This window comes from Lissotriton helveticus, chromosome 6 (assembly GCF_964261635.1).
Source record: "Lissotriton helveticus chromosome 6, aLisHel1.1, whole genome shotgun sequence".
NCBI lineage: Eukaryota > Metazoa > Chordata > Amphibia > Caudata > Salamandridae > Lissotriton > Lissotriton helveticus.
Window position 1 is genome coordinate 679,995,855 of NC_136067.1, and position 27,809 is coordinate 680,023,663.

The following is a 27,809-nucleotide window of genomic DNA, read 5'->3' on the forward strand; positions in this document are numbered from 1 at the left end:
AATTGTCCAAAGGGGCTCCTACCTCCCCTTCGAGACTACCCCTCCATCCATACCACCTCAGTACCATTGCATGTCGGAGGATCGTCTGGCCCTTCTCCAACAGGAAGTTTTAGCACTCTTGGCCAAGGGAGCCATTGAGCGCTTTCCTGCCCCAGAAGTAGGTCATGGTTGCTATTCTCACTACTTTCTGGTGCCCAAGAAGGACAAAATCTTGGATTTCAGAAACGTTAATCGCTTCCTCCGGAAGAAGAAGTTCAAAATGTTGACACTCGCTCAGGTCTTGTCTGCCCTCGACCCTGGATTTTTAGGGTTGGACTTGCAGGACGCTTACTTTCACATCCCTGTCCTGTGGGGCCACCGGAGCTACCTGCGTTCATGGTAGGCCATGAGCACTTTGTTTAGCTTGCTACCCTGTGGCCTTACCAGCACCCATTGGGTGTTCACGAAAGTGATGGTGGTGGTCGCAGCTCACCTGCGTAGATCAGGGGTTACAGTCTTCCCCTATCTTGACGACTGGCTGTTGAAGGCGTACCAGCCACAGGCTGTCGTCTCCCACCTCTAGACTACGGGCGACCTACTGCATTCGCTGGGGCTCTTCATCAACATGCCAAAGTCACACTTGACCCCCCCACCCCCCTCAGAAGCTCTTCTTCATGGGAGTGGTTTTGGACACAACTCAGTGTCGGGTTTATCCTCCTGAACAGCAAGTCTGAGATATTCGGGCAATTATTCAGATCTTTCAGCCTCTATCCTGAGTTTTGGTCAGGATGAAACCTCAGGCTGCTGGGTCTGATGGCCTCCTGCATCCTGCTGGAGGACCATGCTAGAGGGCATATGCGGGCTCTACAGTGGGACCTCAAGTTCCAGTGGCCACATCATCAGGGGAATCTGTCCGATTGCGTCCAGATCTCCGAGGGCACAGCACACCAATTGCAGTGGTGGCTCACGAACCAGGATTGGGTCGGCGGCAGATCCCTCTCCCTTCCCCAACCAGAGTTCATAGTGGTGACCGATGCATCACCTCTGGGATGGGGGGCCACATGGGGGAGGTGGAGATCAGAGGCCTCTGGTCTCCGGTGGAGTCTGGGCTCCTCAACCTTCTGGAGCTTTGGGCAATTTAGTCTTGCTCTCAGAGCATTCCTTATCTCTGCTCTGTCTGGAGAAGAGTGGTGCAGGTGTTTACAAACACCACTACTGCCATGTGGTACTGCAAAAAACAAGGCGGGGTGGGGTTGTGGACCCTCTGTCAGGAGGCTCTCCGCCTCTGGACATGGCTGGAACATCAGGGCATATCCCTGGTGGTTCAACACCTGGCAGGTTCCCTGAATGCCAGGGCGAAAAAACTCAGCCGCAGGTGCATGATGGATCACAAATGGAGACTTTACTTGGAGGTGGTGAAAGGTCTCTTTCAGGAGTGGTGAGAGCCTTGGTTAGATCTTCTCGCCACCGAAGAGAACACATAATAGCAGCAATGGATTCTGTACAGGGCTTTGGGGTAGCAGGTAAGTGGCGCTCAGGTAGGTAGCTTTAGCAGGAGATAACTAAGTGATGGATAGAAGTAAGTGTATGGTGCCGCCAGGACAGGGGGAGACCCGAAACCCCTGAATGAGCGAGGAGCTAAAAGCCCATCTCAGCAAAATTGAACAAAGACCTGGGCACACATATTATCATCAACAGTTGATACAGGAATAGTAAATATGATATTTTCGACACCAGTGGTTTTCTGATAGGATTTTATGTGAAGATGTTCATGGGAAAAACAACGCCAGCCGACACGTGTTTCGTCAACAGGTCAGTGCCTGTGACTCTTCAGGGATGGGAACAAGGTAATATAAGAAAATACATTATGTATACAATACTGTTATAATAGAGCATACTGGCCAACGAGTGGTGGCATGAAAAGTGACTTAAGTGGGGTGATTAATAGAGCACCAAATGAGCGTGAAACCCTTACAAATGAGACCAGTGAAGACAAAAACAAAGTCACACTGGTGGATGCTAGAAGTAGTCATTATGATCTACTAAGACCAAACAATAAACAATGGAAGCAAATTGACAAAAAACAGGAGGTCTACGAGAAAAAAACATAAAAAATATAACAATAATATATGAGTATGGGTGAAATTTGCTTGGAAATCCTACCGTGCAGTTATTCTCAAGGAATAGGGTGGAAAAGTAAGGATCAAAAGATCACGGACGCATGATTCACTTGGAGAGCATATAGATGGATAAGCCTCTCAAGGAATGGATGTCAATGAAGAGAACGATGTACACAACTTGTATGAAATATTCAAGACACAAAGCGAGAAGAAATGTCTCCAGATATGCCCATGCATAGGTGTCTAAGTGCAAAAACGCAAGTGCAGCAAGGTGAAAGCAGCCAATTAAAGCTATATAATAAGAACGAGATAAACAGGCAAAGAAATAGATCATGTCGCAAAACACAGAGGTACTGAAACGCAAACTGTTGTATGCGGTATGCCGGTATAAAAAGAAAAACAGTACATGTTCAAACGTAACATAGGCAAAAGTCCTGCGTGGTGGAATTTCCAAGGCGGCACTTGCTAGGCCACACTTTTTGTCGTGAGTGGAGTTGCGGTCTTTTATAAGCCTTTCTGCCTATACCACTTCTGCCCAGAGTGCTTAAGAAGATCAAGCGCGACCAGGCCCAAGTCATTCTTGTGGCTCCGGATTAGGCACGAAGAGTCTGGTATCCCGAGCTGCTCCACATGGCCATCGATCCTCCAATCTGACTGCCTCTTCGGGAGGATCTTCTGTCGCAGCAGCAGGGGACGGTCTTCCACCCAAACCTGTCCAGCCTCCACCTCCTTGCATGGAGATTGAGCAGCAGCAGTTGGCGTTGTGTGGCCTGCCTCCCGAAGTCTGCAATGTAATCTTGGCAGCCAGGCATCCCTCCACTAAGATGGTATAAGCCTGCAGATGGAACAAATTTGTGGCATGGCGCACAGCAAAGGCTGTGGATCCCCTGTTTGCTCCTCTTTCTGAGGTTCTCTTGTTCCTTATTTCTTTGGCCCAGCAGGGCTCTGCTCTGGACACTCTAAAGAGCTACCTCTCGGTCATTTCAGACTTCCGTAGACTTCCTGATCAGCCGTCTCTTCCAAGTCCCTGTTGTAAATAGATTCCTTAAGGGCATTACTCATCTTTTTCCTCCTGTTCCCTTTGTAATGCCTCAGTGGGACTTGGTTCTTACCTACCTCATCTGCGCTCCCTTTGAGCCGCTACATAACTGTCTTCTCAGACTTCTCACTTTGAAAACGGCCTTTCTGGTGGCCATCACCTCTGCACGCAGGGTGAGTGAGCTCCAAGCTCTTTCGTCCAAGCCTCTCTTTCTAGCTGTCCATCAGGACAAGGTTGTCCTTAGAACTAGACCTTCCTTTCTTCCCAAGGTGGTTACTTCTTTCCACATTGAACAAACCATCACTTTGCCCACCTTGTTTCTGCTTCCTTCAAAAGAGGAAGGGAGGCTCCACTGTCTAGATCCAAAAGGTGCGCTTTCCTTCTACTTGAATTGCACCAAACAATTCCGGGTGGACGACCAGCTCTTTGTTGGGTACGTGGGCGCTATGAAATGTCGGGCCGTGCACAAAAGGACCATCTCCAGATGGGTCGTTCTGTGCATCAAAGCTTGCTATCCTTTGGTGAAGAAGGAGCCTCCAGTGGGACTGCGCACCCATTCCACTAGGAAAAAGGCAGCCACCATTGCTTTGGGATGGGGGTTCCCCTTAATGACATCTGTCAGGAAGCTACGTGGGCATCGCTGCACACATTCACCAAACACTACTGCCTGGACAGCCAAGTCCAGAGAGACAGCTTCTTTGGCCATTCTGTTCACCAGGACTTTCTGGTGTGAACTTAGTTCGCAGACCCACCTCCGGGGTTGGTATTGCTGGGGTATCTATTCTAAGGTAAGGACTCTATAACTAACTGTTTCTTCCAGATGAACAAGTTAGTTACCTTAGGTAAAGATATATCTGTAAGAAACATGGGTTAGTTATAGATTCCTAACCGCCTCATCCATCCTCCCCGTTCTACGAACTGACTTCTAGGATTAATGACTTCCTTTCAGGGTGCTAGTTTTGTGCACCAGTTGTCCGTGTCTTCTGGCGTGGAAAGCAGAGTACAGAATTGATGTCAGGGCGTGAAGGCGGTGTCTATGTAGCTACTGCGACGACATCCCAGCGACAACGCCGACGAAGGTGGTGTCGACAGATCCCACCTTCTGATGCGCAAGGGTACAGGTGATGAAAAACTTTCCGGATCCAGTCTGATGCCTGGGGGTAATCTAATGTAAGCAATTTATAACTAACTTATGTTTCTTACAGATATATCATTACCGAAGGTAAGTAACTTGTGCTTCTGTATCACTGGTTGTGTATTATAGTGTAGTCCTACCTTTTTCCACCCCTACTTTTCAACTCAGCATTTCCAGATTATCCAAATAAGGAATGTAGCTCTCTAGACTCAATAGTTAATCATCTATTTGACAGAGGTTACCTTTCATTCCTCTAACCAGAAAACTTTACAAGGTCCAAATAATTGTTTTGTTTTCAGGATATATAGATCATTTATTTCCCTTTTTAATCACTATGCTTCAACTGTTTTACCTACATACGTTCCCGGGTTTAAAAACCATATATAGTGTGCAGCAAATTAAAATCAATATAGTAAAATACAATTTTAAAAAGCTCATGTATACCTGCATGTGAGGTGATCTCCATTCATGCACGACAGTTATAGCAAACATCAGATTTGCATTTTTGGATTCTTGTCACTGCTAAAGATTAACCTGGTCCCTCTACACCTACCTTATAACCTACCTTTCCTTGCTTTCCTTCGGACCAATAATGATGGAAGAACTACTGCAGGCGGAGAAGCTGATCACACACAATGTTTAATAAACACTGTCACTCACCCTCGATGTAAGGAATTCTAATTTCAGACACAAAAACTAGGACTCCTTGGTTCATTTACAACATTCTGTGCACACAATGGTCATGGGCTTTGCGCGACAGCCTGCAAGTAGGTCTTCACATCGTACGAAAGGAGCAGTGCTATAGGATTGCAGGCACAACTCTATACCACCAACACAGATTTTTCCCAAGAAATTAGAGTAATTGAAGTCCCAGCAGGGGACTTTTTCGGGTCAGTCTGATAGAAAATATTCATCCATTTTTGCACAAAACAACCAAGGGAATCCCACAGAGTAATACTTTACTGTAATTTTCTGTAATACTTTACTCTGTGGGATTCCATTGGTTGTTGATCTATTGAGATTGGGAAAAAGACTCATATTTTTGGAGCCCTTAGGATATCCAGCGTGTGCTTTGACTAAGTATCTTTATAGTTGATAACACCAGGATGTCTGGTGAGATTCGTTTAATGAGCAGTGTGAATGAGGTTTGAGAAAATGAGTGTGGATCATTATATGATGAACTGTTGTTTCCAGACCCCCAACAGCCTTATCATTTTTGTTTGTTTGAGTCTTTAAGTAGTATGCTTATAATATAAAAAACACTTTTTTGACTTGGGGCAACTTCCGCATTCAGAGCCATATGTGGTTTAGAAATTGTAATGCGGGACATGTAACTATATTTTCTATGTAATTACACAAATGTGCCTATATACCTATTTTGTATTTTCAGATATATAGTCCCCCACTCCGTGGTACATCATCGCCCTGACGAAGGTGTGGCTCGTGTTGGCCTTTACACCGAAACGCGCGTCGGCGTGGCTATTGTTGGTGGCAGGACTGTCCATTCCATCATCAGTCGCTATTTCCACTCTTGTGTCTGCCCCACACTCCTTTATTTTATGAATTGTGATCCATTCTGTTATCAATTCATTTGATGGCGCTTATGTACTAGTGGGATTATTTATGATCGGATGTGTGAAAGATTGGTTGCGAGGTTGTCTTTTGAGTGAGCATGAGGTATGTACGGTGTGTGGGGGACGCTACTGTAATATTGATCATGTGTGTTTTTATCTATTTTTCTGAATTATGAATGTATTTATATCTTTTGTACTATCAATTTATGAAAATTTGAAAATTAAAGAAAATGAATAAATAAAAAAATATATCCATTCTTGTTTGACCTGCTGTTTGGCTCTGAATGATAGGTCCGTCACCCCTTTGATATTGTAGGATCCCCATATGGGACCATATCCAAAAATTATTGGCAGGGTCTCTCTGTTCTGACTAATGTTGTTCCGAAAGGATTGCTGACCATATGAATTTCGGTTTTGCTAATTCAGTCTGATCCAGTGTCTGCTACCACTCCCTGACCTCGCAAGCAGAAGCTCGGAAAGACGTATCTTGACTACAATTCACCATCAAGGAAGATGGTCAATGATGACCAATGACTTGGCTTGCAATGTTCTTCCTCTTGTTAAGAGGACGTTGCCTGCCAGTTAGGGGTGGACTATTCCTACTGCGACAGGACCAAGGCTAATTTAGATAAGGTTGGTCATGCGTCCTGTTTAACAGTCAGCAAAAAAATAACAGAGTAATTATTTCAAGCACTCCACCCATAGCTTTTTTTTCTCCGTCTCCTGTAGTTTGCTAAGATAGCTTAACAGCCCTACTGAAGTATTAGCCAACAGAGTCATCGGCATAATACAAACTCGCCGTTCATCACCACCAATTTTTGAAGCATGAATATTTCCAACCAGCGAGTATTAATTCTGATCAGTTTTAGTATATTAAATGATAATGTTGTCAAGTATGCAGGCTTGCAAAAACCCCACACTAGGAATCCACTCTCCTGTATACTTATTCAGCAGGGAGCCATACTCGAACCCTAGTTTTAATGTAAATAAATTGTCAAATTTACGAGCATGAGGTCCAGTACAAAAATGCTACCAACTAATTTCAATTCTTAGCAAATTAATTCTGTGCAACATTCCTGCATTACAAGGTAGCAAACAGTACATTTAGAATAGGTACATTACTTACTGCCTACTAAATTGGCGAGGGAAGAATCCAAGTCACCTCCCAGGACTTTGCTTGATGCGGATGCATTCATGGACATTGAGACTGGAGACCCTGAAGACTGGGCAGAAGGGGCCATTGGCATGAGAAGATCACCTAGACCATCAAAACCTGAAATATATATATAATATTGGGCTCAGAACAATATATTTAAAGCTGTATTTCATGAATAAGAAAAACACATGGGTACTTACTTGTCTTACCAAATAAATGAACTTTTTGTACCCTCTTAAAGACCTGAATGTTAAACACATGATGCGATTTTAAGCACTCTTTTTAACTGTCTATTGCAGTGTGAATGTACTCAAATCCTGGAACCTAGTTAAGCACAGGTCTCTACGAAAACAGTCCAATAGTCTCCATACAAGGGGTTTAGTTTAGTTCAAACAAAAGTAATGAAAGGTAGCACAACCTTTTTAATCACGATTATGTACAAAAATGAAAAACATATTTCTTAGGTCGACACTTAATGTTGATAATTTCACTTAAGGCATTTTCACTATATTAATTATACCCATGACCAGAATCGCACTGTCCCAGGTTGTGCCATATGTTAAAGAGGAGTGCATGTTATCTCGGTGTCCTTCATTAAAAGAAATGCTATCAAAAGAAATTATACAATTCAGGATAGGCTCAACCATATTTTCTAAGAATATGTAATATACAGAATATTATGTCACCTATGATAGCACTGTACACAAAAGAACCCTGGGCAAAGGTGATCGTTCCCCATAAGTGCCAATTCAAAGAGCAACCAAATGACGGATATAATCACATTCTGTCTGAATAACCTTTAGACATTAACAGAAACTATTTCTGCAGTACACGATGCTAATCAGAAATCATATGTTAAGGAAAGGATGGCAAAATGCAATAGCATTCATTTGACCTCAAGATCTGGGGGAGGCGGGGGGGGGCGGAGGGGGGCTTGACCCAATCTGAAGTTGTGAATCCTATTTGACTTTCAACTCTCCTTCACTTCTCAAATAAGTGCAGTCAGTCAAACACGTCTTTATTAGTCTGGAGCCATAACAGCACAGCAAAAACATACAATACATTTAAAAAATGTAACAAAATCCAATTTCAGAATTCAAATCCAGAAAATGTGTGATTTTTGATACACTTATAAGAATAGTTTTCACAAACAAAATGAAAACAAGCCTTTCTTTGATAGCACTAGGAACCAGGACCAACGCCCTTTTAACAAAAAAAAAAAAAACCAACAAAGGGAAAGTTTAAAAAAAATACATAATGACCAATCAAAAGTCATTCATCAAAGTATTTGCTATTAGGGTTCATATCTTTTCCTAATGTGAAAAGCTAATTTGATATAATTTATTAACGCATAACACGTTTCTGGAGATTCTAAAGACTGTAAAAATGTTAGTCCTTCTTTATGATGTCTTAGGTTTGACTTAGCAAACTCGTGGCCACGAAAGAGCGTCTCAGGCCTGAGTAAAAGTATAATAAAGCCACTACTGCATTGCTTTGAGGCGTTCTCGCACACGCAGGGCGGTAAGTCCTGCTTTCATGACCCTGACATGGGCGAAGGCCAATTTAAAGAGTAGTGTGGCTGTTTTAAAAGAGTTGCCAGGAGCGATGTATAGGGTTCATAATCGACCCTAAATAAGGCTCTACACAGCATGTTGTTGAAATTTGGGAATATTTGACAATAGTCTATTCTAGTCTGAGCCTTTTCTAGGTGAACATGCATGTAGTGGTCTAAGTAGCGTTCTTTGACGCATAACTTATGTTCTAGCTCAATTAAACAAGGATTTTTTGTACGATTTAAGTAAACCTAGTTTTTTTTAATGATTCTTGCAAATATGACAGCCATGGGATTTGGTCAGCCTTATCAAGTGACAGGCAGTCAGTAATGCATGTTCTAGTTAATCTGGCATCAGGTGATCCTCAGACTTTGACCCAGAGTAGAAAAGGGACCAAACCAATCAGGTGCAGTCGTCAAGAACATTGATGTACAATGATGATGCAAGCCGACCAATGGCTAAAAAAAACACTATTAGAATAGAAATTAACAGCATTCTTTTAAAATTATTTCTTTTTTTATTAAATATACAACCAATTGGAATGCACTTATTACACCAGAGCAGCCATACAGTTATACAGGCCAAGCAATAGTACAATTGACATCGTTCAGTATTAACCCTGATTCGTCCCCTCAGTCTCATTCTCACGATCATCTGTAGCACTCGTACCTATGGTGACTCCACCGAGCCGTACAGAGGAGGCAATACAGAGTCCATGCCTCTAAGTGTTAAATTTACCCCAAATTTGTTCCCTCTTCCTGGGACAACCCCTGCCTTCGTATACAGCTTGCTCAGGAATCATACACCAGTCCATGGGCCCGATGTAGGTGGCAAATACCGGTCGGAAACGGCCGAATTCGGCCGTTTCCGACCGGTATTTGGCATCTTGAGATGTAGGGGGCTAGATTTGACAGATTCTGTAAATTTACCTATTCGGTAAATTTACAGAATCTGTAAAATACCGAATCGGTATTTTTACTGATTCGGTAAATCCCAGATGTAGGTGGGACTCTTCTGAGTCCCAAAGGCCCTACAAATTCGGTATTTTACCACCCAATCCAATTGGGTGTTAAAATACCGAATTCAGGTGTGCATGCACATGTGTGCATGCACACCTAGCCATGTGACAGACAGACATGCCCTTAGGGCATGTCTGTGTGCCACATGGCGCACATGCCTATTTTTGGGGTGCCAGAGGGTGTCAAAGGGACACCCCCTGCACCCTTGCAAAATTCGGTATTTACCGATTCTGTAATTACAGAATCGGTATTGTCCATTGATTCCTATGGGCTTCAAGGCCCATAGGAATCAATGGGCAATACCGATTTGGTATTTACAGATTCGGTAAATACCGAATCTTAACGATTCGGTATTTACAGAATCTGTAATACCTACATCTCCCCCCTTCATATTTACCGACTCTTAAATACCGAATCGGTAAAATTCGGTATTTAAGAGTTGGTAAATATGAATTACCTACATCTGGCCCCATATCTTTCTCCAACTCCTCAAGGGTTTGTGGCCCCTAATTCATCGATTTGAATTGTGCGCCTGTTATTGAGTAAATAATAACAAATTTTTAAAACTTGTAAATATTTTAATTTGCATATCTTAAATTGAGCCCCTACCTTGGCGCGAGATTTGCGTCGCCCAAGGCTGCTTCCCCACCTGCCTAGCTGACATAGCGCCGCCGCTATCAGGCACTAGTCCCTTACTTAGGGAAGAGGTGTGGCGCCAGGGCGACTGACGCTGGAATCTGGGGACCACGGTTCGATCCCCGGCTCCGGCGGCAGGTTAGCCCAGCACCATGTGACTCTGGGCAATAGCTCGCTTAATCTTCCCGACGGCCCCCAGCACCTAGAGACCCTTACGGGTGATTGTGCGCTTTACAAATGTGGACTTTACTTTTACTTTACTTCAGCCACTTTAGTCGCCATCTTGGGTAGGGGAAGGCTGGCGGTCTAGATGATCGCTTCTCCCGCCCTCCCAGGATACAAAAGGGTGCCTCCCTTTCTCCTCGAGGTATTTGTCAAATTTCACCCCTGAGGCGGAAGCCGGGGGTTCTCTGCGCTCTTTGCACTTCTTGAGATCGATTTGAATTGTGCGCCTGTTATTGAGTAAATAATAACGAATTTTTAAAACTTGTAAATATTTTCATTTGCAGATCTTAAATTGAGCCCCTACCTTGGCGCGAGATTTGCGTCGCCCAAGGCTGCTTCCCCACCTGCCTAGCTGACATAGCGCCGCCGCTATCAGGCGCTAGTCACTTACTTCAGCCACTTTAGTCGCCATCTTGGGCAGGGGAAGGCTGGCGGTCTAGATGATCGCTTCTCCCGCCCTCCCAGGATACAAAAGGGTGCCTCCCTTTCTCCTCGAGGTATTTGTCAAATTTCACCCCTGAGGCGGAAGCCGGGGGTTCTCTTCGCTCTTTGCACTTCTTGAGATCGATTTGAATTGTGCGCCTGTTATTGAGTAAATAATAACGAATTTTTTAAACTTGTAAATATTTTAATTTGCAGATCTTAAATTGAGCCCCTACCTTGGCGCGAGATTTGCGTCGCCCAAGGCTGCTTCCCCACCTGCCTAGCTGACATAGCGCCGCCGCTATCAGGCGCTAGTCACTTACTTCAGCCACTTTAGTCGCCATCTTGGGCAGGGGAAGGCTGGCGGTCTAGATGATCGCTTCTCCCACCCTCCTCCCACCCCTGACCATGGATAAAAACATCAGACCCGCCCGTCCGCGCAGCGGGCGCGCCGAAGGCGCGCCAAAGGCGCGCCAAAGGCAAGCCCGTCTGCGCCTGTCCGCGCCTGGACCGGGCAGAGGGCCTGTCCCCCTGGTCTCCCGAGTCCCCTTGGTCCAGATTCAACCGTACCATACACGTCCAAAATGCTTAGGCATTTGCGACCCCCTCAACATCAGTCATGTCTTGTACTGGATCCGATGTTACTTGCTGTGGACTCTCCCCAAATCTGCCCTTGTTGTAAAACACAGATACCCTTCTATTTCAACTCCTTCCCCTCCACCAAGTCCAAGTCCAATTTACCTAAATCTTTTTCACTTGCCCTCATAAATGTCCGTTCGTTCGGGAAACACCGACAGGACATAGCTGACCTGATGGAGGACAACAAATTAGATATGCTATTTATGACAGAAACCTGGATGGATAGTTCGTCCGAGCCAGATATAGTAATTGCAGTTCCTAAAGGCTTCTCCATTCACAGACTGGACAGACAACGCAGGAAAGGTGGTGGGATCGCCATTATTGTACGTGACACTTTCACTGTCAGAACCAATATGATCCCTCTACCTTCCTGTGAAGCCCTGCAATTCTCTGTTAAGCTGACCCCCACCTATAATTTTAAAGGGATCCTTTTGTATCGTCCACCGGGATCAAGGACTGGATTCATTTCTGACCTTGGGTCCATTCTGGAATCATCAGCTCTTGATAGTTCCCTCACTGTCCTCGGTGATTTTAATTTTAATTTTGATAAAATGGAGGACAAAGATACTGCCGCGTTTCTAGGGGACATGACCACTTTTGGTCTACCACTACTGGTTAAATCATCCACGCATGATGGAGGCCACACACTGGACGGTATCTTCACTAATTCACAAAATATACATGTCTCTCAAATTCTCCCTGTCACCTGGTCAGACCACCATGTTATCATGGCGTCACTAACTATTCATGACATTGGTGCCTCCACACTTCCCTCCAACTCCCATCAGGCATTCCAGGCGTGGAATGACATTGATAGCACCAGCCTGGAAATCTCCTTAATCACTTCTACCCCTTCTCTATCAACCGACCCTAATACCGCCACTACTCAATTTTATGAGTGGGTGGGTTCGGCGGCATCTTCTTTGGTTCCGGTTAAACAACGGTCGCGTAATAGATCTATTCCATCGGCCCCTTGGTATTCCGCAGCCTTAAGAAAACAAAAACAACAGTGTAGGAATAGGGAGAGGCACTGGCGGAAAGACTACTCAGAGGAGGCAAAAAGTAATTATAAAGAAACGGTCGCCAAATATAAATCCATGATTGACGAGGCCAAGAAAAAACATTTTTGTCATAGAATCGAGATAGCCAAATATTCCAATAAAGCCCTGTACGAAACCGCTAAGCAGTTAGCTGGCTACTCTTCCAATCTGACTCCACCTCCCTCACAACCTCTTTGCGACGGTTTAGCGAGCTTCTTCTTTAGTAAAGTCAACGATATCTATTCTGCCTTTGCTAAAAATGCCAAATGTCCCTCTAATATGTCGACCACCATCCATACCGGACCTATTCTCTCTCAATTCGCAGAAGTTTCCAGCTCTCAGATCATGGATATATTATCCACCATTAGATCAGGTTCGGCACTTGACCCCTGTCCATTCAAGGTATTACTACCGGTTATTGAAGTGGTTCTTCCTGCTATTTCCTCCATCTGCAATGCCATGTTTAGCACAGGTATTTACCCTGATAGCTTAAAAAAAACTCTCATTAAACCACTCTTAAAGAAACCACACCTTGAAATGGACGAACCTAAAAGCTACCGGCCTATCGCCAGCCTACCAGTTCTGGCTAAAATTGTAGAAAAGGCTCTGAATAAACAGCTCTCCGCCTTTTTGGAGCAACATCATTTACTTGATGAATCCCAGTTTGGCTTCCGCCAATTTCATGGGACGGAGACGGCTCTGATGAAAGCAGCGGATGACATCAGATCCATCCGAGACGCTGGGGGCACGGCAGTTTTGATACTGCTTGATTTATCAGCAGCCTTCGACACGGTCGATCATGTTACTTTGATCGACCGTGTCGAAAACATGGGTGTTCAAGGGAACGCTAGCAAACTTCTGGCTTCTTTCTTGGCCGATAGAACCCAGGTGGTCACAATGGGACCCTTTCACTCGTCCACCTTGTCTCTGCCATGTGGAGTACCTCAAGGCTCATCCCTAAGTCCGACACTTTTTAACATCTATGTGTCGGACTTAGCCAATGTCATTCGGGCTTATGGGATGAGCCTCACCTCCTATGCAGATGACACACAGTTGGTCCTAGCCATTAAGAACAACGGCCATAAAATAGCGGAAGATCCCAAATCAGGCATGGTAGCAATTGGGAGTTGGATGGCCTCCAATTGTTTAAAGTTAAACTCCGATAAGACGGAGGTAATCATCTTCGGACCGCTAACTCCTGAGTGGTCGTCCAATTGGTGGCCATCGTCACTAGGCCCCCCTCCCGAGCCTGTTAGTAAGGTGAGGAATTTGGGTGTCATTTTTGATGACCGCCTCACTTTTCACCCACACGCCAACCAGATTACCTCCTCAGCCTTCTACAAATTGAGACTCATTAAAAAAATCCTCCCTTTTCTTCCAGACACAGCTGGTAAAACTTTGGTCACTTCCCTTGTGCTGTCCACTTTGGACTACGGCAATGCTTTGTTTCTCAATGCACAAGAGGGATTCTTAAATAAATTGCAGATAATCCAGAATTCAGCTGCCAGGCTTCTGGGAAAAATCCCCAAACATCAATCTGCCTCGAACACCATCAGAGAGTTACACTGGCTATCCATCAGAAAAAGAATAAAGTTTAAGACTCTATGCATTGTGTATAAGGCCTTGCATAATTTAGGACCAGCCTATCTCGTTCACAATCTGATTCCCTATTGTCCGTCCAGAACACTACGTTCCTCAAGTTTAATCGATCTTGTGGTTCCCCGCACTAAAACTGTTTCATGGGGTGACAGAAGATTTCTGGTGTCAGCTCCAAAGCTGTGGAATACTTTGCCCCACTTGATCAAAGCCAGCCCCTCTCTCTGGACTTTTCGGAAGCAATTGAAGACCTGGCTTTTTAATCAGTAGACCCCGCTTCCTACTCTCAGGTTAAATAATACAGATACTTAGCGCCGAGACGCCCACGGGCCTTTGTTTGCGCTTTAGAAATATCAAAAATAAATAAAATAAATAAATAATGTAGAGCCACATTTCGATTCGAAATTGTCATCTCCGTTGTCACCAGATTTGGTTAAGACTCAGATCCATCGCCTCCCATATATTAAGGAGACACCATTTTGGTGTGGGCTGTAGGTCCATCCACACACTTCCTTCATAGTGTGCATGACTGCCTCCCAATAAAACTGTGACCCTGGACATTCCCATCGTATATAGTAAAAGGTACCCTTTTGCCCACATAATTGCTGATACAGAGCCAATTCCTCTGCCCGTTTTAACTAATGGGTCTCTGGAGAGGTAGGATATATGGAGTATTCTGAGCTGGATCTGTTGGCGTTTTGATGATATAGCCACTTTTTTAGCGGAAGCAAGGGCCACTTGCCATTCTTCGTCCTCTAGTTTCCCCAAGTCAACTTTCTAATGCTCCTGGAGCTGTCGGAGGGGGTGAGTTGTTAATTCCTTTTTTACTTTATAGGTCAGGGAAATCGCTTGTGATCCATAAGGTCGGTTAGGAGCCTGTCCTCCAGTGGGAAGGCTTCAGGGAGAGTGCTCCCAATGGAATAGCCGCAATTTAGACTTGGCTAATCTCTAGATTTCTGAATGTTTCATTGGTGACCAGATCACATTCCTGCTGTAGGTCCGCACATGGGATACACCCTCCCCTAGACCACAAATGTCCCACTTATTGTGATTCCTAGGAGGTCCTATTTGTCGAAGCAAGGGTATTTACGTAACTGACCCAGCCTTTCTGTATACCAGAGTTGTGTAGTCTGGGTCACGCGATTATGCCATCCCAACCTCTTGTGTTCGAAGTGCCAGAGTCTGACGGTGTGTTCAGATGGGCATGTGAGACTGCTGCTCCTGAGGTTAGTATATAATGCCCGTGTGTAGCCCCTGGGGCCCAGGAGGAGGCTGTCCAGTCTGTAGGCCTGTTCCTCGTGTGCCTAGTGTTGCCATTGGTTGATGACTACCAGTTGGACTGCCCAGTAGATATCTCACATTGTAATTCTACCATCATACCACCCTCTCATCAGCTTCACCGAGGCCATTTGTGGTGGTTTCCACAACCCAGAGCTGGTTCGTACCTCACTACCTTTAGCCCGAAAGTAGGACTTCTAAACTGGATGTGCTGTGTTTTATAATGCATATAGAAATTGAGGGAGAGCCATCATTTCAAATAATGCTGTGTGGCCTAGTATGGAGAGCGGTAGTGATCTCCGATGCCAGACATCACCCTGGAGTCACGTCAGGGGGGCCTGAAGGTTATGGGTATAGAACAAGTCTGGGTTAGTTGTCACAAATATCTTAAGGTAGCCAAAGTCCTTCGTCACCACTGCCGCCTTGCCTTCCGCTGATAAAATCGTGGCAGGGCATGTAATATGTATATTGTGGATTTAGACTAGTTTATAGTGCAACCGGAGTAGTTGCCAACATTAGTGAAAATATGTAATATTCTGGCAATGAAGCAGCATGGATCTGCGACATATAATAAGACATCATCAGAGTATAGGGATATCACATCTTCCCACCCCTCAGCCCAATGGAATCCCAGAATCAGTGGGTTACCTTTGACCCAATTCACCAGCGTCTCCAAAAGCAGGGCAAAAAGTAGCGGCAACAGCCCTGCTGTGTTCCATGCCTGAGAAGAAATGTTCTTGAGGGTCGTCCATTCACTACAACCTGTGCCAGAGACTCAGTGTATAGGAGTCAAGTCCACGCCAAAAACTTGGGGTTGGACTCCATTCGATCTAAGACTGCAAATAAGTATGGCCATTCAGCTGTGTTAAGTAACATGATGGGCTGGTATGAGGCGCACTTCTCCTCCGGTGCCCAGTTTATGAACCACCACAATTGAAGCCAGTCTCTGGTCCTCAGGTAGGCAACCCACCTGTCTACTGTCCAGGATCATTTTGAGTAAGTGGGTGCCACATGGGAAGCAGTTAGCTTTTAGAGTTCTATCGGAAGGGGTACATTCTTGTCACTGAACAGGATATGCTAGACCTAGCACAAAGAAGTAGTGACATAATGATACTCTAAAAAACACAGGACACATAGTCCAGGAGTTTGATTAAACAGGTGATAGTAGATCAAGTACACTCGTTCTCTCTTGGTAATCCTGCCCAGGAATTCAGCTATTAATAGAATGCACAGCCAAACTGGAGGAATTGAAAGCGTGTGTGGATATGCATTGCAGTACTCATTGCATTAGCTCCATCAACTATCAGTCAATCAAGAATTTGTAGAGCTCACTACTTCCCCCGAGAGGGTCTCAAGGTGCTGGAGGAAAAAAGGGGGGGGCTCTACTGGTCGAACAGCCAGGTCTTGAGTAGCCTCCTGAAGGTCAGCAGCTCTTGTGGCTGTCGTAGGCTCAGTGGGAGGGTGTTCCAGGTCTTGGCAGCGAGGTGGGAGAAGGATCTGCCGCCGGTGGTTGTTATTCGGATGCGAGGGACGGTGGCGAGGGCGAGGTCGGCGGAACGGAGCTGGCGGTTGGGGATGTAGAAGAAGAGTCGTCTGTTGAGGTAGGCTGGGTCGGTCTTGTGGAGTGCCTTGTGTGCGTGGATGAGGAGCTTGAAGGGAATCCTCTTGTTGACGGGGAGCCAGTGCAGGTTTCTCAGGTGGGGGGTGATGTGGCTGTGGCGTGGTACGTTGAGGATCAGGCGTGCAGAGGCATTTTGAATGCGTTGAAGTAGTTTGATGAGCTTGGCCAGGGCTCCTGTGTAGAGGGCGTTTCCATAGTCGAGTCTGCTACTGACAAGGGCCTGGGTGACTGTTCTTCTTGTATCTGTCGGGATCCACCTGTAGATCTTGCGGAGCATGCAGAGGGTGTTGAAGCAGGAGGAGGAGACTGCGTCGACTTGCTTGGTCATGGAGAGTGTTGAGTCGAGGATGACTACCAGGTTGCGTGCGTGGTCGGTGGGTGTCTGGGCTGCTCCCAGTGCCGTAGGCCACCAGGAGTCGTCCCAGGCTGAAGGGTTGAAGCCGATGATAAGGACCTCCGTCTTGTCCGTGTTCAGCTTCAGTCGGCTGATCTTCATCCAGTTGGCGACGGCATTCATTCCTTCGTGGAGGTTGGATTTGGCGGTGAGGGGGTCCTTAGTGAGGGAGAGGATCAGTTGAGTGTCGTCGGCGTAGGAGATTATGTTGAGATCGTGCTGTCAGGAGACTTGTGCTAGCGGGGCCATGTAGATGTTGAACAGTGTTGGGCTGAGGGATGATCCCTGGGGTATGCCGCAGATGATTTGGCTTTGGATCTGAATAGAGGGAGGCGGATGCTCTAGGTTCTGCCAGAGAGGAAGGAGGTGTCCATTCCAGGGCCTTGTCTCGGATCTCTGCGTCGTGGAGGCGTGTGCATAGTGTGCGGTGGCAGAAGAGGTCTGGGAGGATGAGGGCCGCAGTCTCACCGTTGTCCAGCAGGGTCCTTATGTTGTCGGTGGTGGCGATGAGGGCAGTCTCGGTGCTGTGGTTGCTGCAGAACCCTGACTGGGATGGGTCCAGGATGCTGTTTTCTTCAAGGTATCGGGTTAGCTGTCTGTTGACGATCTTCTTGATGACCTTGGCTGGGAGCGGAAGCAGGGAGATCGGCCTGAAGTTCTTGAGGTCTCTCGGGTCTGCCTTGGGTTTTTTGAGTAGGGTGTTGATCTCGGCGTGTTTCCGGTTCTCTGGGAAGGTCGCGGTCTCGAAGGAGAGATTGATGACATTGCGCAGGTGGGGTGCTTTGTTGAAGATGTGGTGCAGGAGTGGGACTGACGGGGAGCCGGAGTGGATTGTGCTCATGGTCTTGATGGTATCATCTATGCTCATGTTGGCCCAGGCTGGCAGGTAGTCGTGGTCGATGGTGTGCGGGGTGTCTGGAGTGTCGATGTCTGTTGGGGCTGTCTGGGCGTAAAAGCTGTTGTGGATGTCAGCGATCTTGCGGTGGAGGAAGGTGGCGAGGGATTCGCATAGGGCTTGGGATGTCGTTGGGGTTGGAGAGTTCCTTTACGATTGTCCGGTCTCCCCCCACAAGTACCTGTTTCTTGTGGTGGGTCCTCGCAGAGACGACACAAACTGCCAACCCCACACACACACACACACCACCCTGCTCTGATAGGGTAACAAAACCAGGAATGGGGTGCGAGTGAGGATGGCAGCCAAAAGGTCTGGGCAGGAATGCTGGGTCTGCAGGTGGGGGCGGAGGTCCCTCTCGTGGGTAATCGAGGAACCATGACAGCACCCCCGCCCGAAACAAACCCCCCGGCCGACAAGCAGACCTACACAGGGGTGAACGGTCAAGGACTCAGGGGGTGACGTGCGTGGAAGGCACGGACCAAACGGGTAGCGTGGCAGACATGAGCCAGGGGCTCCCAGGACCTCTCCTCGGGACCAAAACCTTACCAGTCTACCAGGTAGAAAAGCCTACCCCGATTGCGATGTGAACCAAGTATGGCCCGCACCTCATACTCGACATGGTCGTCCACAGGAATCGGAGCTGGAGGGGAGAGGAGGTCACTACCAGGGTGAACGGGACGCAGAAGGGAAACATGGAACACAGGGTGCACCTTCATGGAAGGAGGAAGCGGGAGTCTCATGGACACTCGATTTATCACCCTCTCAACGGTATACGGGCCCACGAAGCGAGGCAAGAGCTTCTTTGGACCGTGTACGTTGAGATTGTGGATGGAAAGCCACACTTTGTCGCCCTTGTTGGAGGAGGGCTCCTGTTTCCTGCGTGCATCGGCGTGTTCTTTGTAGTATTCAGCGCCTTGAGACCCTCCAGGTGAGTAGTGCGCTATATAAATGCTGTGATTGATTGATTGATTCTTTTGCTTTGGCCAGTTCAAACCTGGCTTGTTGCCAGAGTGTACAAAGTTTTGTGTGGTACTCTTGTACCGTATGCAACTGACTGTTCCGTGGTTCCATCCATGGCATGGTCCTGGGGTGTTTGCCTTGTAGGCAATAAAACGGAGACATACCAATGGCTGAATGTTTACTGTTGTTGTAGGCGAACTCCACCATCCACAACACATCAGCCCAATCGCTTTCCACTGACAGGAGCAAACACCGTAGATATTGTTCCATGGTGTAATTCGTCCTTTCGGCTTGACCGTCAGTCTGCGGGTGGTAAGCGGATGACAACCGGACGTCCAGGTCCATGGCAGCACACACCACGTTCCAGAAACGGGACACAAACTGGGTACCGCGGTCTGTTATCACCACCGAGGGAATGCCGTGTAGTCGTACCACGTTTTGCAGAAACACCTCTGCCATTTTTGTGAGGTGGTCCACTATAGTCAGGATAGTGGTGAATCCGGAGGAGGTGACGGGAAGCTCCACGACAAAATCCATTGAAATGGTATGCCATGGATAAGGAGGAACGGGTATCGGGTGTAATAGTCGGACCGATGGTCCTGGTGCGTTCTTGCCCTGCGCGCACGTCACACATCGTGCCACGTGTTTCCTGGTGTCCTCCTCTAACGATGGCCACCAGAAGTGTCTTCTCACGAGATCCACTGTTTTATGCACTCCTGGATGGTTAGACAGGACGTGGTCATGACACATCTTTACGGCCTGCTGTTGTCGGGCAGCCAGCGGAAGGTAGTAGGCTTCTCCTTTAAACAGGAACCCGTCCCTGGCTGTTAGTTCTTTGTCGTTAGCTGTCGTTGCGGTAGGATCGAACTGTGTGATATCGTCACGAAGACAGGAGAGAAACTCGGAAGTCAACAAGGCACCCTGGAAGTGGTGCTCGGGAATGATGGGCAAGAGTTCTGGGGAACAAACAGTGTCCTCGGTGTCCTCCAGTCGCGACAGCGCGTCCGCCTTGGCGTTCTCTTTTCCAGGCCGGTAGGTGATACGCAAGTCATATTCGTTGAAGAATAGGGTCCAACGCAGTTGTCGTGACTTGAGGGCAAGGGCTGAACGAAGGAACTGGAGGTTCCGATGGTCTGTGTAAATCGTCACCGGGTGTTTGGCGTCTTTTAGATAGTGCCGCCATTCTTAGAGCGCTGTTTTTATAGCCAAGAGTTCACGGTCTGAGATGGAGTAGTTGCGTTCAGCCGGTAGGAGTTTTCGGGAGTAGAACGCCACTGGTTGCAGAAGACCTGTGTCTGCGTCTCTTTGCGACAACACCCCACCCAGGGCGTCTTGTGAGGCATCAGCCTCCATGGTGAATGGTAGCTCGGGTCGGGATGTCTCAACACCGGTGCGGTCGTGAATCTCCGTTTCAGGTTCTGAAAGGCGTGTTCAGCCTTGTCGTCCCAACAGAAGGGCACTCCTTTCCGTAACAAACGCGTGATGGGGTTGATCATCTTGGAGAACCCTGCGATGAAACGACAATAGTAATTGGCGAAGCCTAGAAACCTTTGTATGTGATTAACCGTGGCAGGGAATGGCCACCGCAGAATGGCATCAACCTTCTTGCCATCCATCTGGATACCTCTGGGGGGGATGATGTGGTCCAGGAACTCGACAGTCTGGGTGTGAAAGATGCTTTTGTCCAGCTTCACGAACAAACCATTCAGAAGCAGTTGTTGAAGTACAGCCCGTATGTGCTGGACATGGTCAGTCTTGGATTTGGAGAAGATTAAAGATTAAAATGTCGTCGATATAGACCACACAGAATATATCGAGGAAGTCCCGTAACACCTCGTCAATGAAGAACTGGAAGGCCGCAGGGACGTTGCAGAGTCCGAAAGACATGATTTGGTACTCGTAGAGGCCGCATTTGGTTCGGAAGGCTGTCTTCCATTCGTCACCCTTTCGGACTCTGACAAGATGGTATGCCCCTCTGAGGTCAAGTTTGGTGAAGACGGAGGCGTCCTTTACTTGGTCCAGTAAGTTGGCCATTAACGGAAGCGGGTACTTGTTTTTGATGGTAATAGTGTTCATTGCCCTGAAGTCTATACAAGTCCTCAGATCCCCTTCCTTCTTAGACACAAAAAAAAGAGGAGAGGACACAGGGGACCGGGAATGGCGTATGAATCCATTCTGTAGGTACTCATCAAGATAGGAGCGGAGGGGGGCGTGGCTAGCAGCCGACCGTAATGGCTGCCTAGCAGAGGAGCTCCGTGGTCAACGCGACTCCATCATCATATCCTCACATTAATCCGTTATCTAGGCTCAGCGAGAGGAGACCAAGCGGCATCATCCGCCGAAACCCCGGTGTGGATCCGACACCGGCAACGGCTTCTAGGTGAAGTGCCTGACTGCGGCCTACTACCATCGTGGCTGCACCGGGCTGGCCTCAAGACCTATCCGGCCGGAAGTAAACGACTGCCGGGTGCACTGGCCGGAAGTCACCGCATCGCGACTTGGAACCTCGCCCGGGGGAAAGATCCTGCACCGGAGGGACGAGAGCGCCTGTCACGGCGCACTCCTGTTGTGGGGCGGCGGCTCTCCCCCTACCCCCCCCTCGGCTTGATTGAGATCGGAGGGGGCAGTGGTGAAGCCCCGGAGGCAGGAGCGTCACGGACAGCATCGGAGACGGTGAGACTGCCGCTGAGGCATAGCGCCAACACCCGATCCGCCCCTCACCATTGCTCCTGTCCCCTGTGCTACCGGCGGGCGGAGGGCGCCATCCGTCACAGTGCCGAGGCGGACCCGGGACTTAATAACTTTCGTGCATGATAAATACCCGGCAGCGGCCTGTCATCACCCCTGCAGCACCGAGCTATCCTTATTGATGTCCATCCAGGGACCGCATTGAAGCTGTGGCAGCAGGCTAGCGAGTCTTCAATTGGGGGCAAACAAGAGTGTTAAAACCCCAAACAAGGGCCTCCAACACTTCGGGCCCTATAGCACAGTCGCCCTCCCCCACCGCTGCTATAATAAAGCTTGGAGGGGGAACAAAGATACTGAGGTGCTCCCCCACAGCGTGGATAGCGCAATAAAGATACCGAATCACTGTGGGCACCCTCGTCTCCCTAGGACACAAACCAATCAGGGTGACATTGAGATTGATGTGGCGCAGAGGCCAGAGAGCCACGAAACGCTCTGCACTGGGAGGCGCACCTGACCCGAGCCTCATAACACCCTTGAACATCTTTGACGACGAGGGGCATATCCGGACACTACTTTAGCTGGCCTCGGGATAGGAGGGTCCCACGCCTTGTGACATACCAAGAGCCTACCCCTGGCGCTTGAACGGGCCTTCCCTGCACGACGGATCAACATAAGCGCACACCCAAGTCTCAAGGGGCCAAGACTATCGCGGCTGCAGCCGGAGTTGACACACCCAACGACGCCCCTGAAGGGAGGGAGCATGGCGGGAAGGGGAGCTCGGAACAACGCAGCTCAGACAAGGCTGGACAAATATGCGTTCGAAAAGACCTCATCGCAAAACTCGGAAGGGCGCACATCTACGGGCAAAGGCCCCGAGGGTGACGGAGGCAAAAAGGTGACACTTGAGGACTTAATGAGAACACTCTCCAATGTCCAGACTACAGTAGGGACCATCTCCTCGGATGTAGGCCTATTGAGGGCGGACCTTCACAAGATGACAGAGAGTGGCACAGGTAGAAGTGGTCACGAAATCCCTGGTTGAGGACACCTCCGAACTGCAGTTGGCCATGGAACGGATGGAAGCAGTCACTAAGAAACTCCAGGACAAGCTGGACGACCAGGAGGGACGGGCTAGACGTAACAACGTCCGAATCCTAGGAATACCAGAATCGGAAGGCAAGCGTGTGATGGACCTTTACATAGAAGACCTTATCAAGACCAAACTGCAACCAAAAGGTCTATCACATTTCTTCTCCGTGGAGAGAGCACATAGGGTCCCAGGTGGAGTACCAAAATCGGGTGCAACACCAAGACCAGTACTGGCCAGACTATTTAATTTCCGTGACAGGGATGCCATACTTCAAACAGCTCTGAATGCCCCGCCCATCAAAATACAAAACTCTACGTTAGCCTTCTTTCCCGACTATATGGCCGAGGTGGCCCGACGCCGCAAAACTTTCATGGATGTGAAAAGGGCCTTGCGAGCAAAGGAACTGCCCTACTCTATGTTGTTCCCGGCGAAACTGAGGGTCGTGGATAATCATAAAACTTGGTTTTTTGACACTCCGGAGGCGGCGTGGGAATGGCTGGACGGCTGGCGACGAGTGGAGATGACTAGACGCACGGGCAGAGGCCAGAGAAACCAATGAATCGAGAGTGCTGAAGCTTCACCAGCATCGGCCAGGGAAAATCAGGACGAGGAGCTAGAAGCGGGACGGGATGCCGACGAACAATGACCTGAATCATGAGTTCCTGGATGGCATAGCAAGATCTACAGGTAGCCACGAACTATGGAAATGCTGCCGCTGGACTCGGAAAGGGAAGAGCAGACTGTGACCGATGGGGTCGCTAGTATCACGGAACCACTTACCCCGTAAGCAAGTACATTGGGAGGGAATGGGAGCAGGCACTCTGCTAAGTTGGGGAAGCGGGCGGTTCTATGTCCGTATAGCAGGGAGGGGGGGAGGGAAGGGGAGTTCGTTTGCCAAGTTCTATTGTTATTATTTAAGTCTCATGTTCTTACTTGGGTTAAATGTACACACGAGCACAGGACACTGTCTCTGGTACCCATACACACTGCTAGGTATTTTACACCGACACGGACGAGGCTTCCTAGTAAGCCTATCATCTTCTGTAGAACACTCCACTCAATCTGGGGACGGTTTTGTAAACACCCTGGGAGGTACTCAATACAGTCGCTGGTGTCGGACCTTGGTCCGAATTTCATATTCGGAGACACTAACACACCGGCACTCAGTAAGCCATGGCTGTTCATTAGTTAGGTTCAGCTATTGTATTAGTCTCCGGTTCTTATATGGGTTAGCTATACACACGAGCACAAGACACTTTCTCTGGTACCTATACACAAGGTCAGGCACTCTACATCGACATAGACGAAGCTTCCTACCATCGATGGTGTCGGACCCCGGTCCGAATACCATATTCGGAGACACTAACACAGCGGAGCGCCGAAAGACATGGCTGACTAAGAGCTTTTAACGCCTCACCCCCACTCACAATCACTGATTTCTCCCCCACTTACTATCATCTCATGGAATGTGAATGGGCTGGGCCACAAAATTAAACGGGGTTTGGTCCTCCAATTCCTTAAAAGAAAGGCACCGACAATAGTATTGCTTCAAGAGACACATCTGGTGGGAACGGCCTGTAAGGCCCTTAACCGTTGGGGGTTTAAAATGGTCACACACGCAGAATTCTCCTCTGGATCCTGTGAGGTAGGTATCCTGGTATCAAAAAATGCACCCCTACTTATCAAACAATCATGGACTGACGACCAGGGGCGCTTTGCGGCGATCAGTTGCCAATGGGAGGGCCAGCCCTACAATATACTAATGGTATACATCCCCCCGGCGCTGCATCAAGGGGCCTTCCAAGACCTGGGTAAATTACTGCTTGCATTCCCGGAAGGGGAATTAATTATTGGAGGCGACTTCAATGCAGTACTGGACGCAGCCATGGATCTACAGCCTCCTCGAGATGCTACCAGGTCCGACCACCTGTTCAAAGAATTCATGGATGCATTGGAGCTGGTGGATGTGTGGAGACTAAAACATCCACATGATCGCCACTACACATTTCATTCGGGAGTCCATCATAGTCTCTCCCGGATAGACTACTTACTGACACTGGCCGTTACCCCAGAAAAGATTACATCCTTAGAACACCTACCACGGGGAATATCAGACCACTCCCCAGTGCAACTCACCTACACAGTACACCCCACCAGACGGCAAAGGATTTATCCGGTCTATCCTGGATATTTAAAGAATCATGCAATTGCTAAAGCGCTAAAAACCGCTACCACACATTACTTTGAGGAAAATTTGGACTCGGTCGACTCATCGCCAGTCCTTTGGGAGGCATACAAAACAGTGATCAGGGGACAAGCCATCTCCACTATTACTAGGCATAAACAGCACAAAGGGCAACCATAGAGTCGCTCGAAACAGCGGTCCAGACCGCGGAGTTGGCACACGCCTCTGACCCTATGGAGGATACAGCACATACACTTACGCTGGCATCTCAAGAATTCAGGGCATACGCAGAAGGCATGACAAAGACGAGGTTAACTGATACGTTGCACAGGGTCTATGAATTAGGAGACAAGACTGGGAAAATGCTTGCATGGCTTGAAAGAAAGGAAAGGGCGAGTAGATGGATAGCCACATTAACACTCTTAGATGGTACACGCACAACCTCTCCCCCTATAATAGTAGAGGAACTAGCTTCTTACTATGAATCGGTGTATACAGCACGTGAGGGAGTGACAGAAGATGATTGCGCACAATTCCTACATGACATACGTCTCACCACACTCTCGCAGGAGGATGCACAGGCACTAGAGGACGACTTAACGGGGGAGGAATTGGGAGAGGCCCTAGCAGCCCTAAACACTGGCAAGGCAATGGGACCCAACGGCCTACCAGTCGAACTATATAAGACAATGACTCAACAAATTACCCAACATATGCTTCCCATGTATAATGACTGCTTGGAACGGGGCTCTCTCTCACCGGATCAACGGTTAGCCACTATTGTCACTATACACAAGCCAGGTAAACCGCCTGACCAGACGTCCTCCTACCGGCCAATCTCGTTAATGAATGCAGATGCTAAAGTGTTAGCGAAACTCCTGGCTCTGCGTTTACAGCCCCACCTCACAACACTGGTACACCCGGACCAATCGGGCTTTATGCCTGGGCGAAACACCTCACTTAATTTGAGGCGCCTTAACGGAATACTACACCGTATTCCCTCACTGCGGGAAGATGCCGCCATTCTCTCATTAGACGCGACAATGGCGTTCGATCTGGTAGAGTGGCCGTTCCTCTTCGCGGTACTCAGGAAAATGGGCTTTGGCCCTAAGTTCTGTGGTTGGGTTAGACTCCTCTATACAGCACCCCTGGCGCAGATCATCGCGAATGGACACACGTCGCGTACGATCACATTAGGTCGAGGCACACGGCAGGGATGCCCCCTGTCCCCACTACTGTTCGCCCTTATACTTGAGCCACTGACGGTGAAAATCCGTATGGATCCACGGATCCGAGGAATCTCGTGAGGAGCGGGTTGGGAGGACCGCATCTCCCTTTACGCTGATAACGTGCTGCTGTATTTAATGTCCCCTACCCCATCCCTAACAGCACTAATGGCCATACTTAAGACCTATGGGGGAAGTATCGGAGTATACAATTAACTGGACTAAATCGCTCTTATATGTCTTACGCGGTTCAGCGCCCACGCTACCCCACAATTGCACCCTACAAATTGTGACCGGAGGGTTTAAATATCTAGGAATATACGTCACCCCACAGGACACGATCTTTATGGAAGAAAACCTACTGAAACCTCTACAGAGGCTGAAATCGGATGTGACGCGCTGGCGCTCCCTTCCTTTGACTCTACTGGGCAGAGCGGCGCTATTTAAAATGCTCTCACTTCCTAGATTCCTTTACGCATTGCAAAACACCCCATTTCCGGTCCCTCTCACATACCTAAAGTCGATTGATGCGGAGATCGCTGCACTCTTATGGGACGGTAAACCAGCCCGTATAGCACATTTCAAATTGACCCGTAGCTGGTACGATGGGGGGATTGCCCTGCCAAGCGTCAAACTATACTACTGGGCCGCACAACTTACGGTAGTGAATCAATGGATACATGCCCCACAACAAGATCCAGCCTACACCCTTGACAGGACTGTCCTCCCCCCAGACAAACTTATGAAGGCTCTCTACTCTGACAAACGTCGGCACACTCTCACAGGCCCTACGGCTCATACAATTAAGATCTGGCACACTGCACAGAGGGCTCTAGGGTGGGAGGGAGTCCTTACGCTAGCCGCACCGCTCTGGGATACACGCAAACTCGGCACACTGGCAAATTCGAAAGGTTTCAGGCAATGGGACCTAATTGGCATCTCTACAATTGGTGACCTGTGGATAAGGGGGGAGATTATTTCATTCCCAGCCCTACAGGAGAAGTATGGCATGGGAGAAAATGAAAGTTATCGCTATGCACAAATCAAACATGCCCTGCAGAGGGCCATCCCAACAGGTACAACTCTGGCCGTATCCCCCCCCCCTGGAGGATAGACTCCTCACTGACCATTTAGATAAGAAAGCGACCTCCCTCACCTATCGGAAGCTCATCAACAATCTCCCTGACCCCACGGTAGTTTTACGTAGTCGATGGGAGCAGTGGCGTCACTAGGGGGTGCGGGGGGTGCGGCCCGCACCGGGTGACACCAACACAAGGGGTGACACCAATCTGCACTGCAGCCTCGCCTCTGCTCTCACCTTTAATGTCGCTCCCTGTG

At 48.2% G+C, this 27,809-nt stretch overlaps 1 protein-coding gene across 10 annotated transcripts in view; it reads right to left on the bottom strand.

Moving 5' to 3' along the window:
- Nucleotides 1-27,809, bottom strand: part of SNAP91 (synaptosome associated protein 91) — a 797,825-nt gene that overhangs the window by 85,210 nt on the left and 684,806 nt on the right. For 8 of the 10 annotated variants that reach the window (XM_078648146.1, XM_078648147.1, XM_078648144.1 and 5 more), the window contains one exon: nt 6,974-7,120. In XM_078648146.1, coding sequence (XP_078504272.1) covers nt 6,974-7,120 — 147 coding nt within the window. The remainder of the gene's footprint in view (nt 1-6,973; nt 7,121-27,809) is intronic. The other 2 variants (XM_078648151.1, XM_078648145.1) reach the window with 1 other exon arrangement.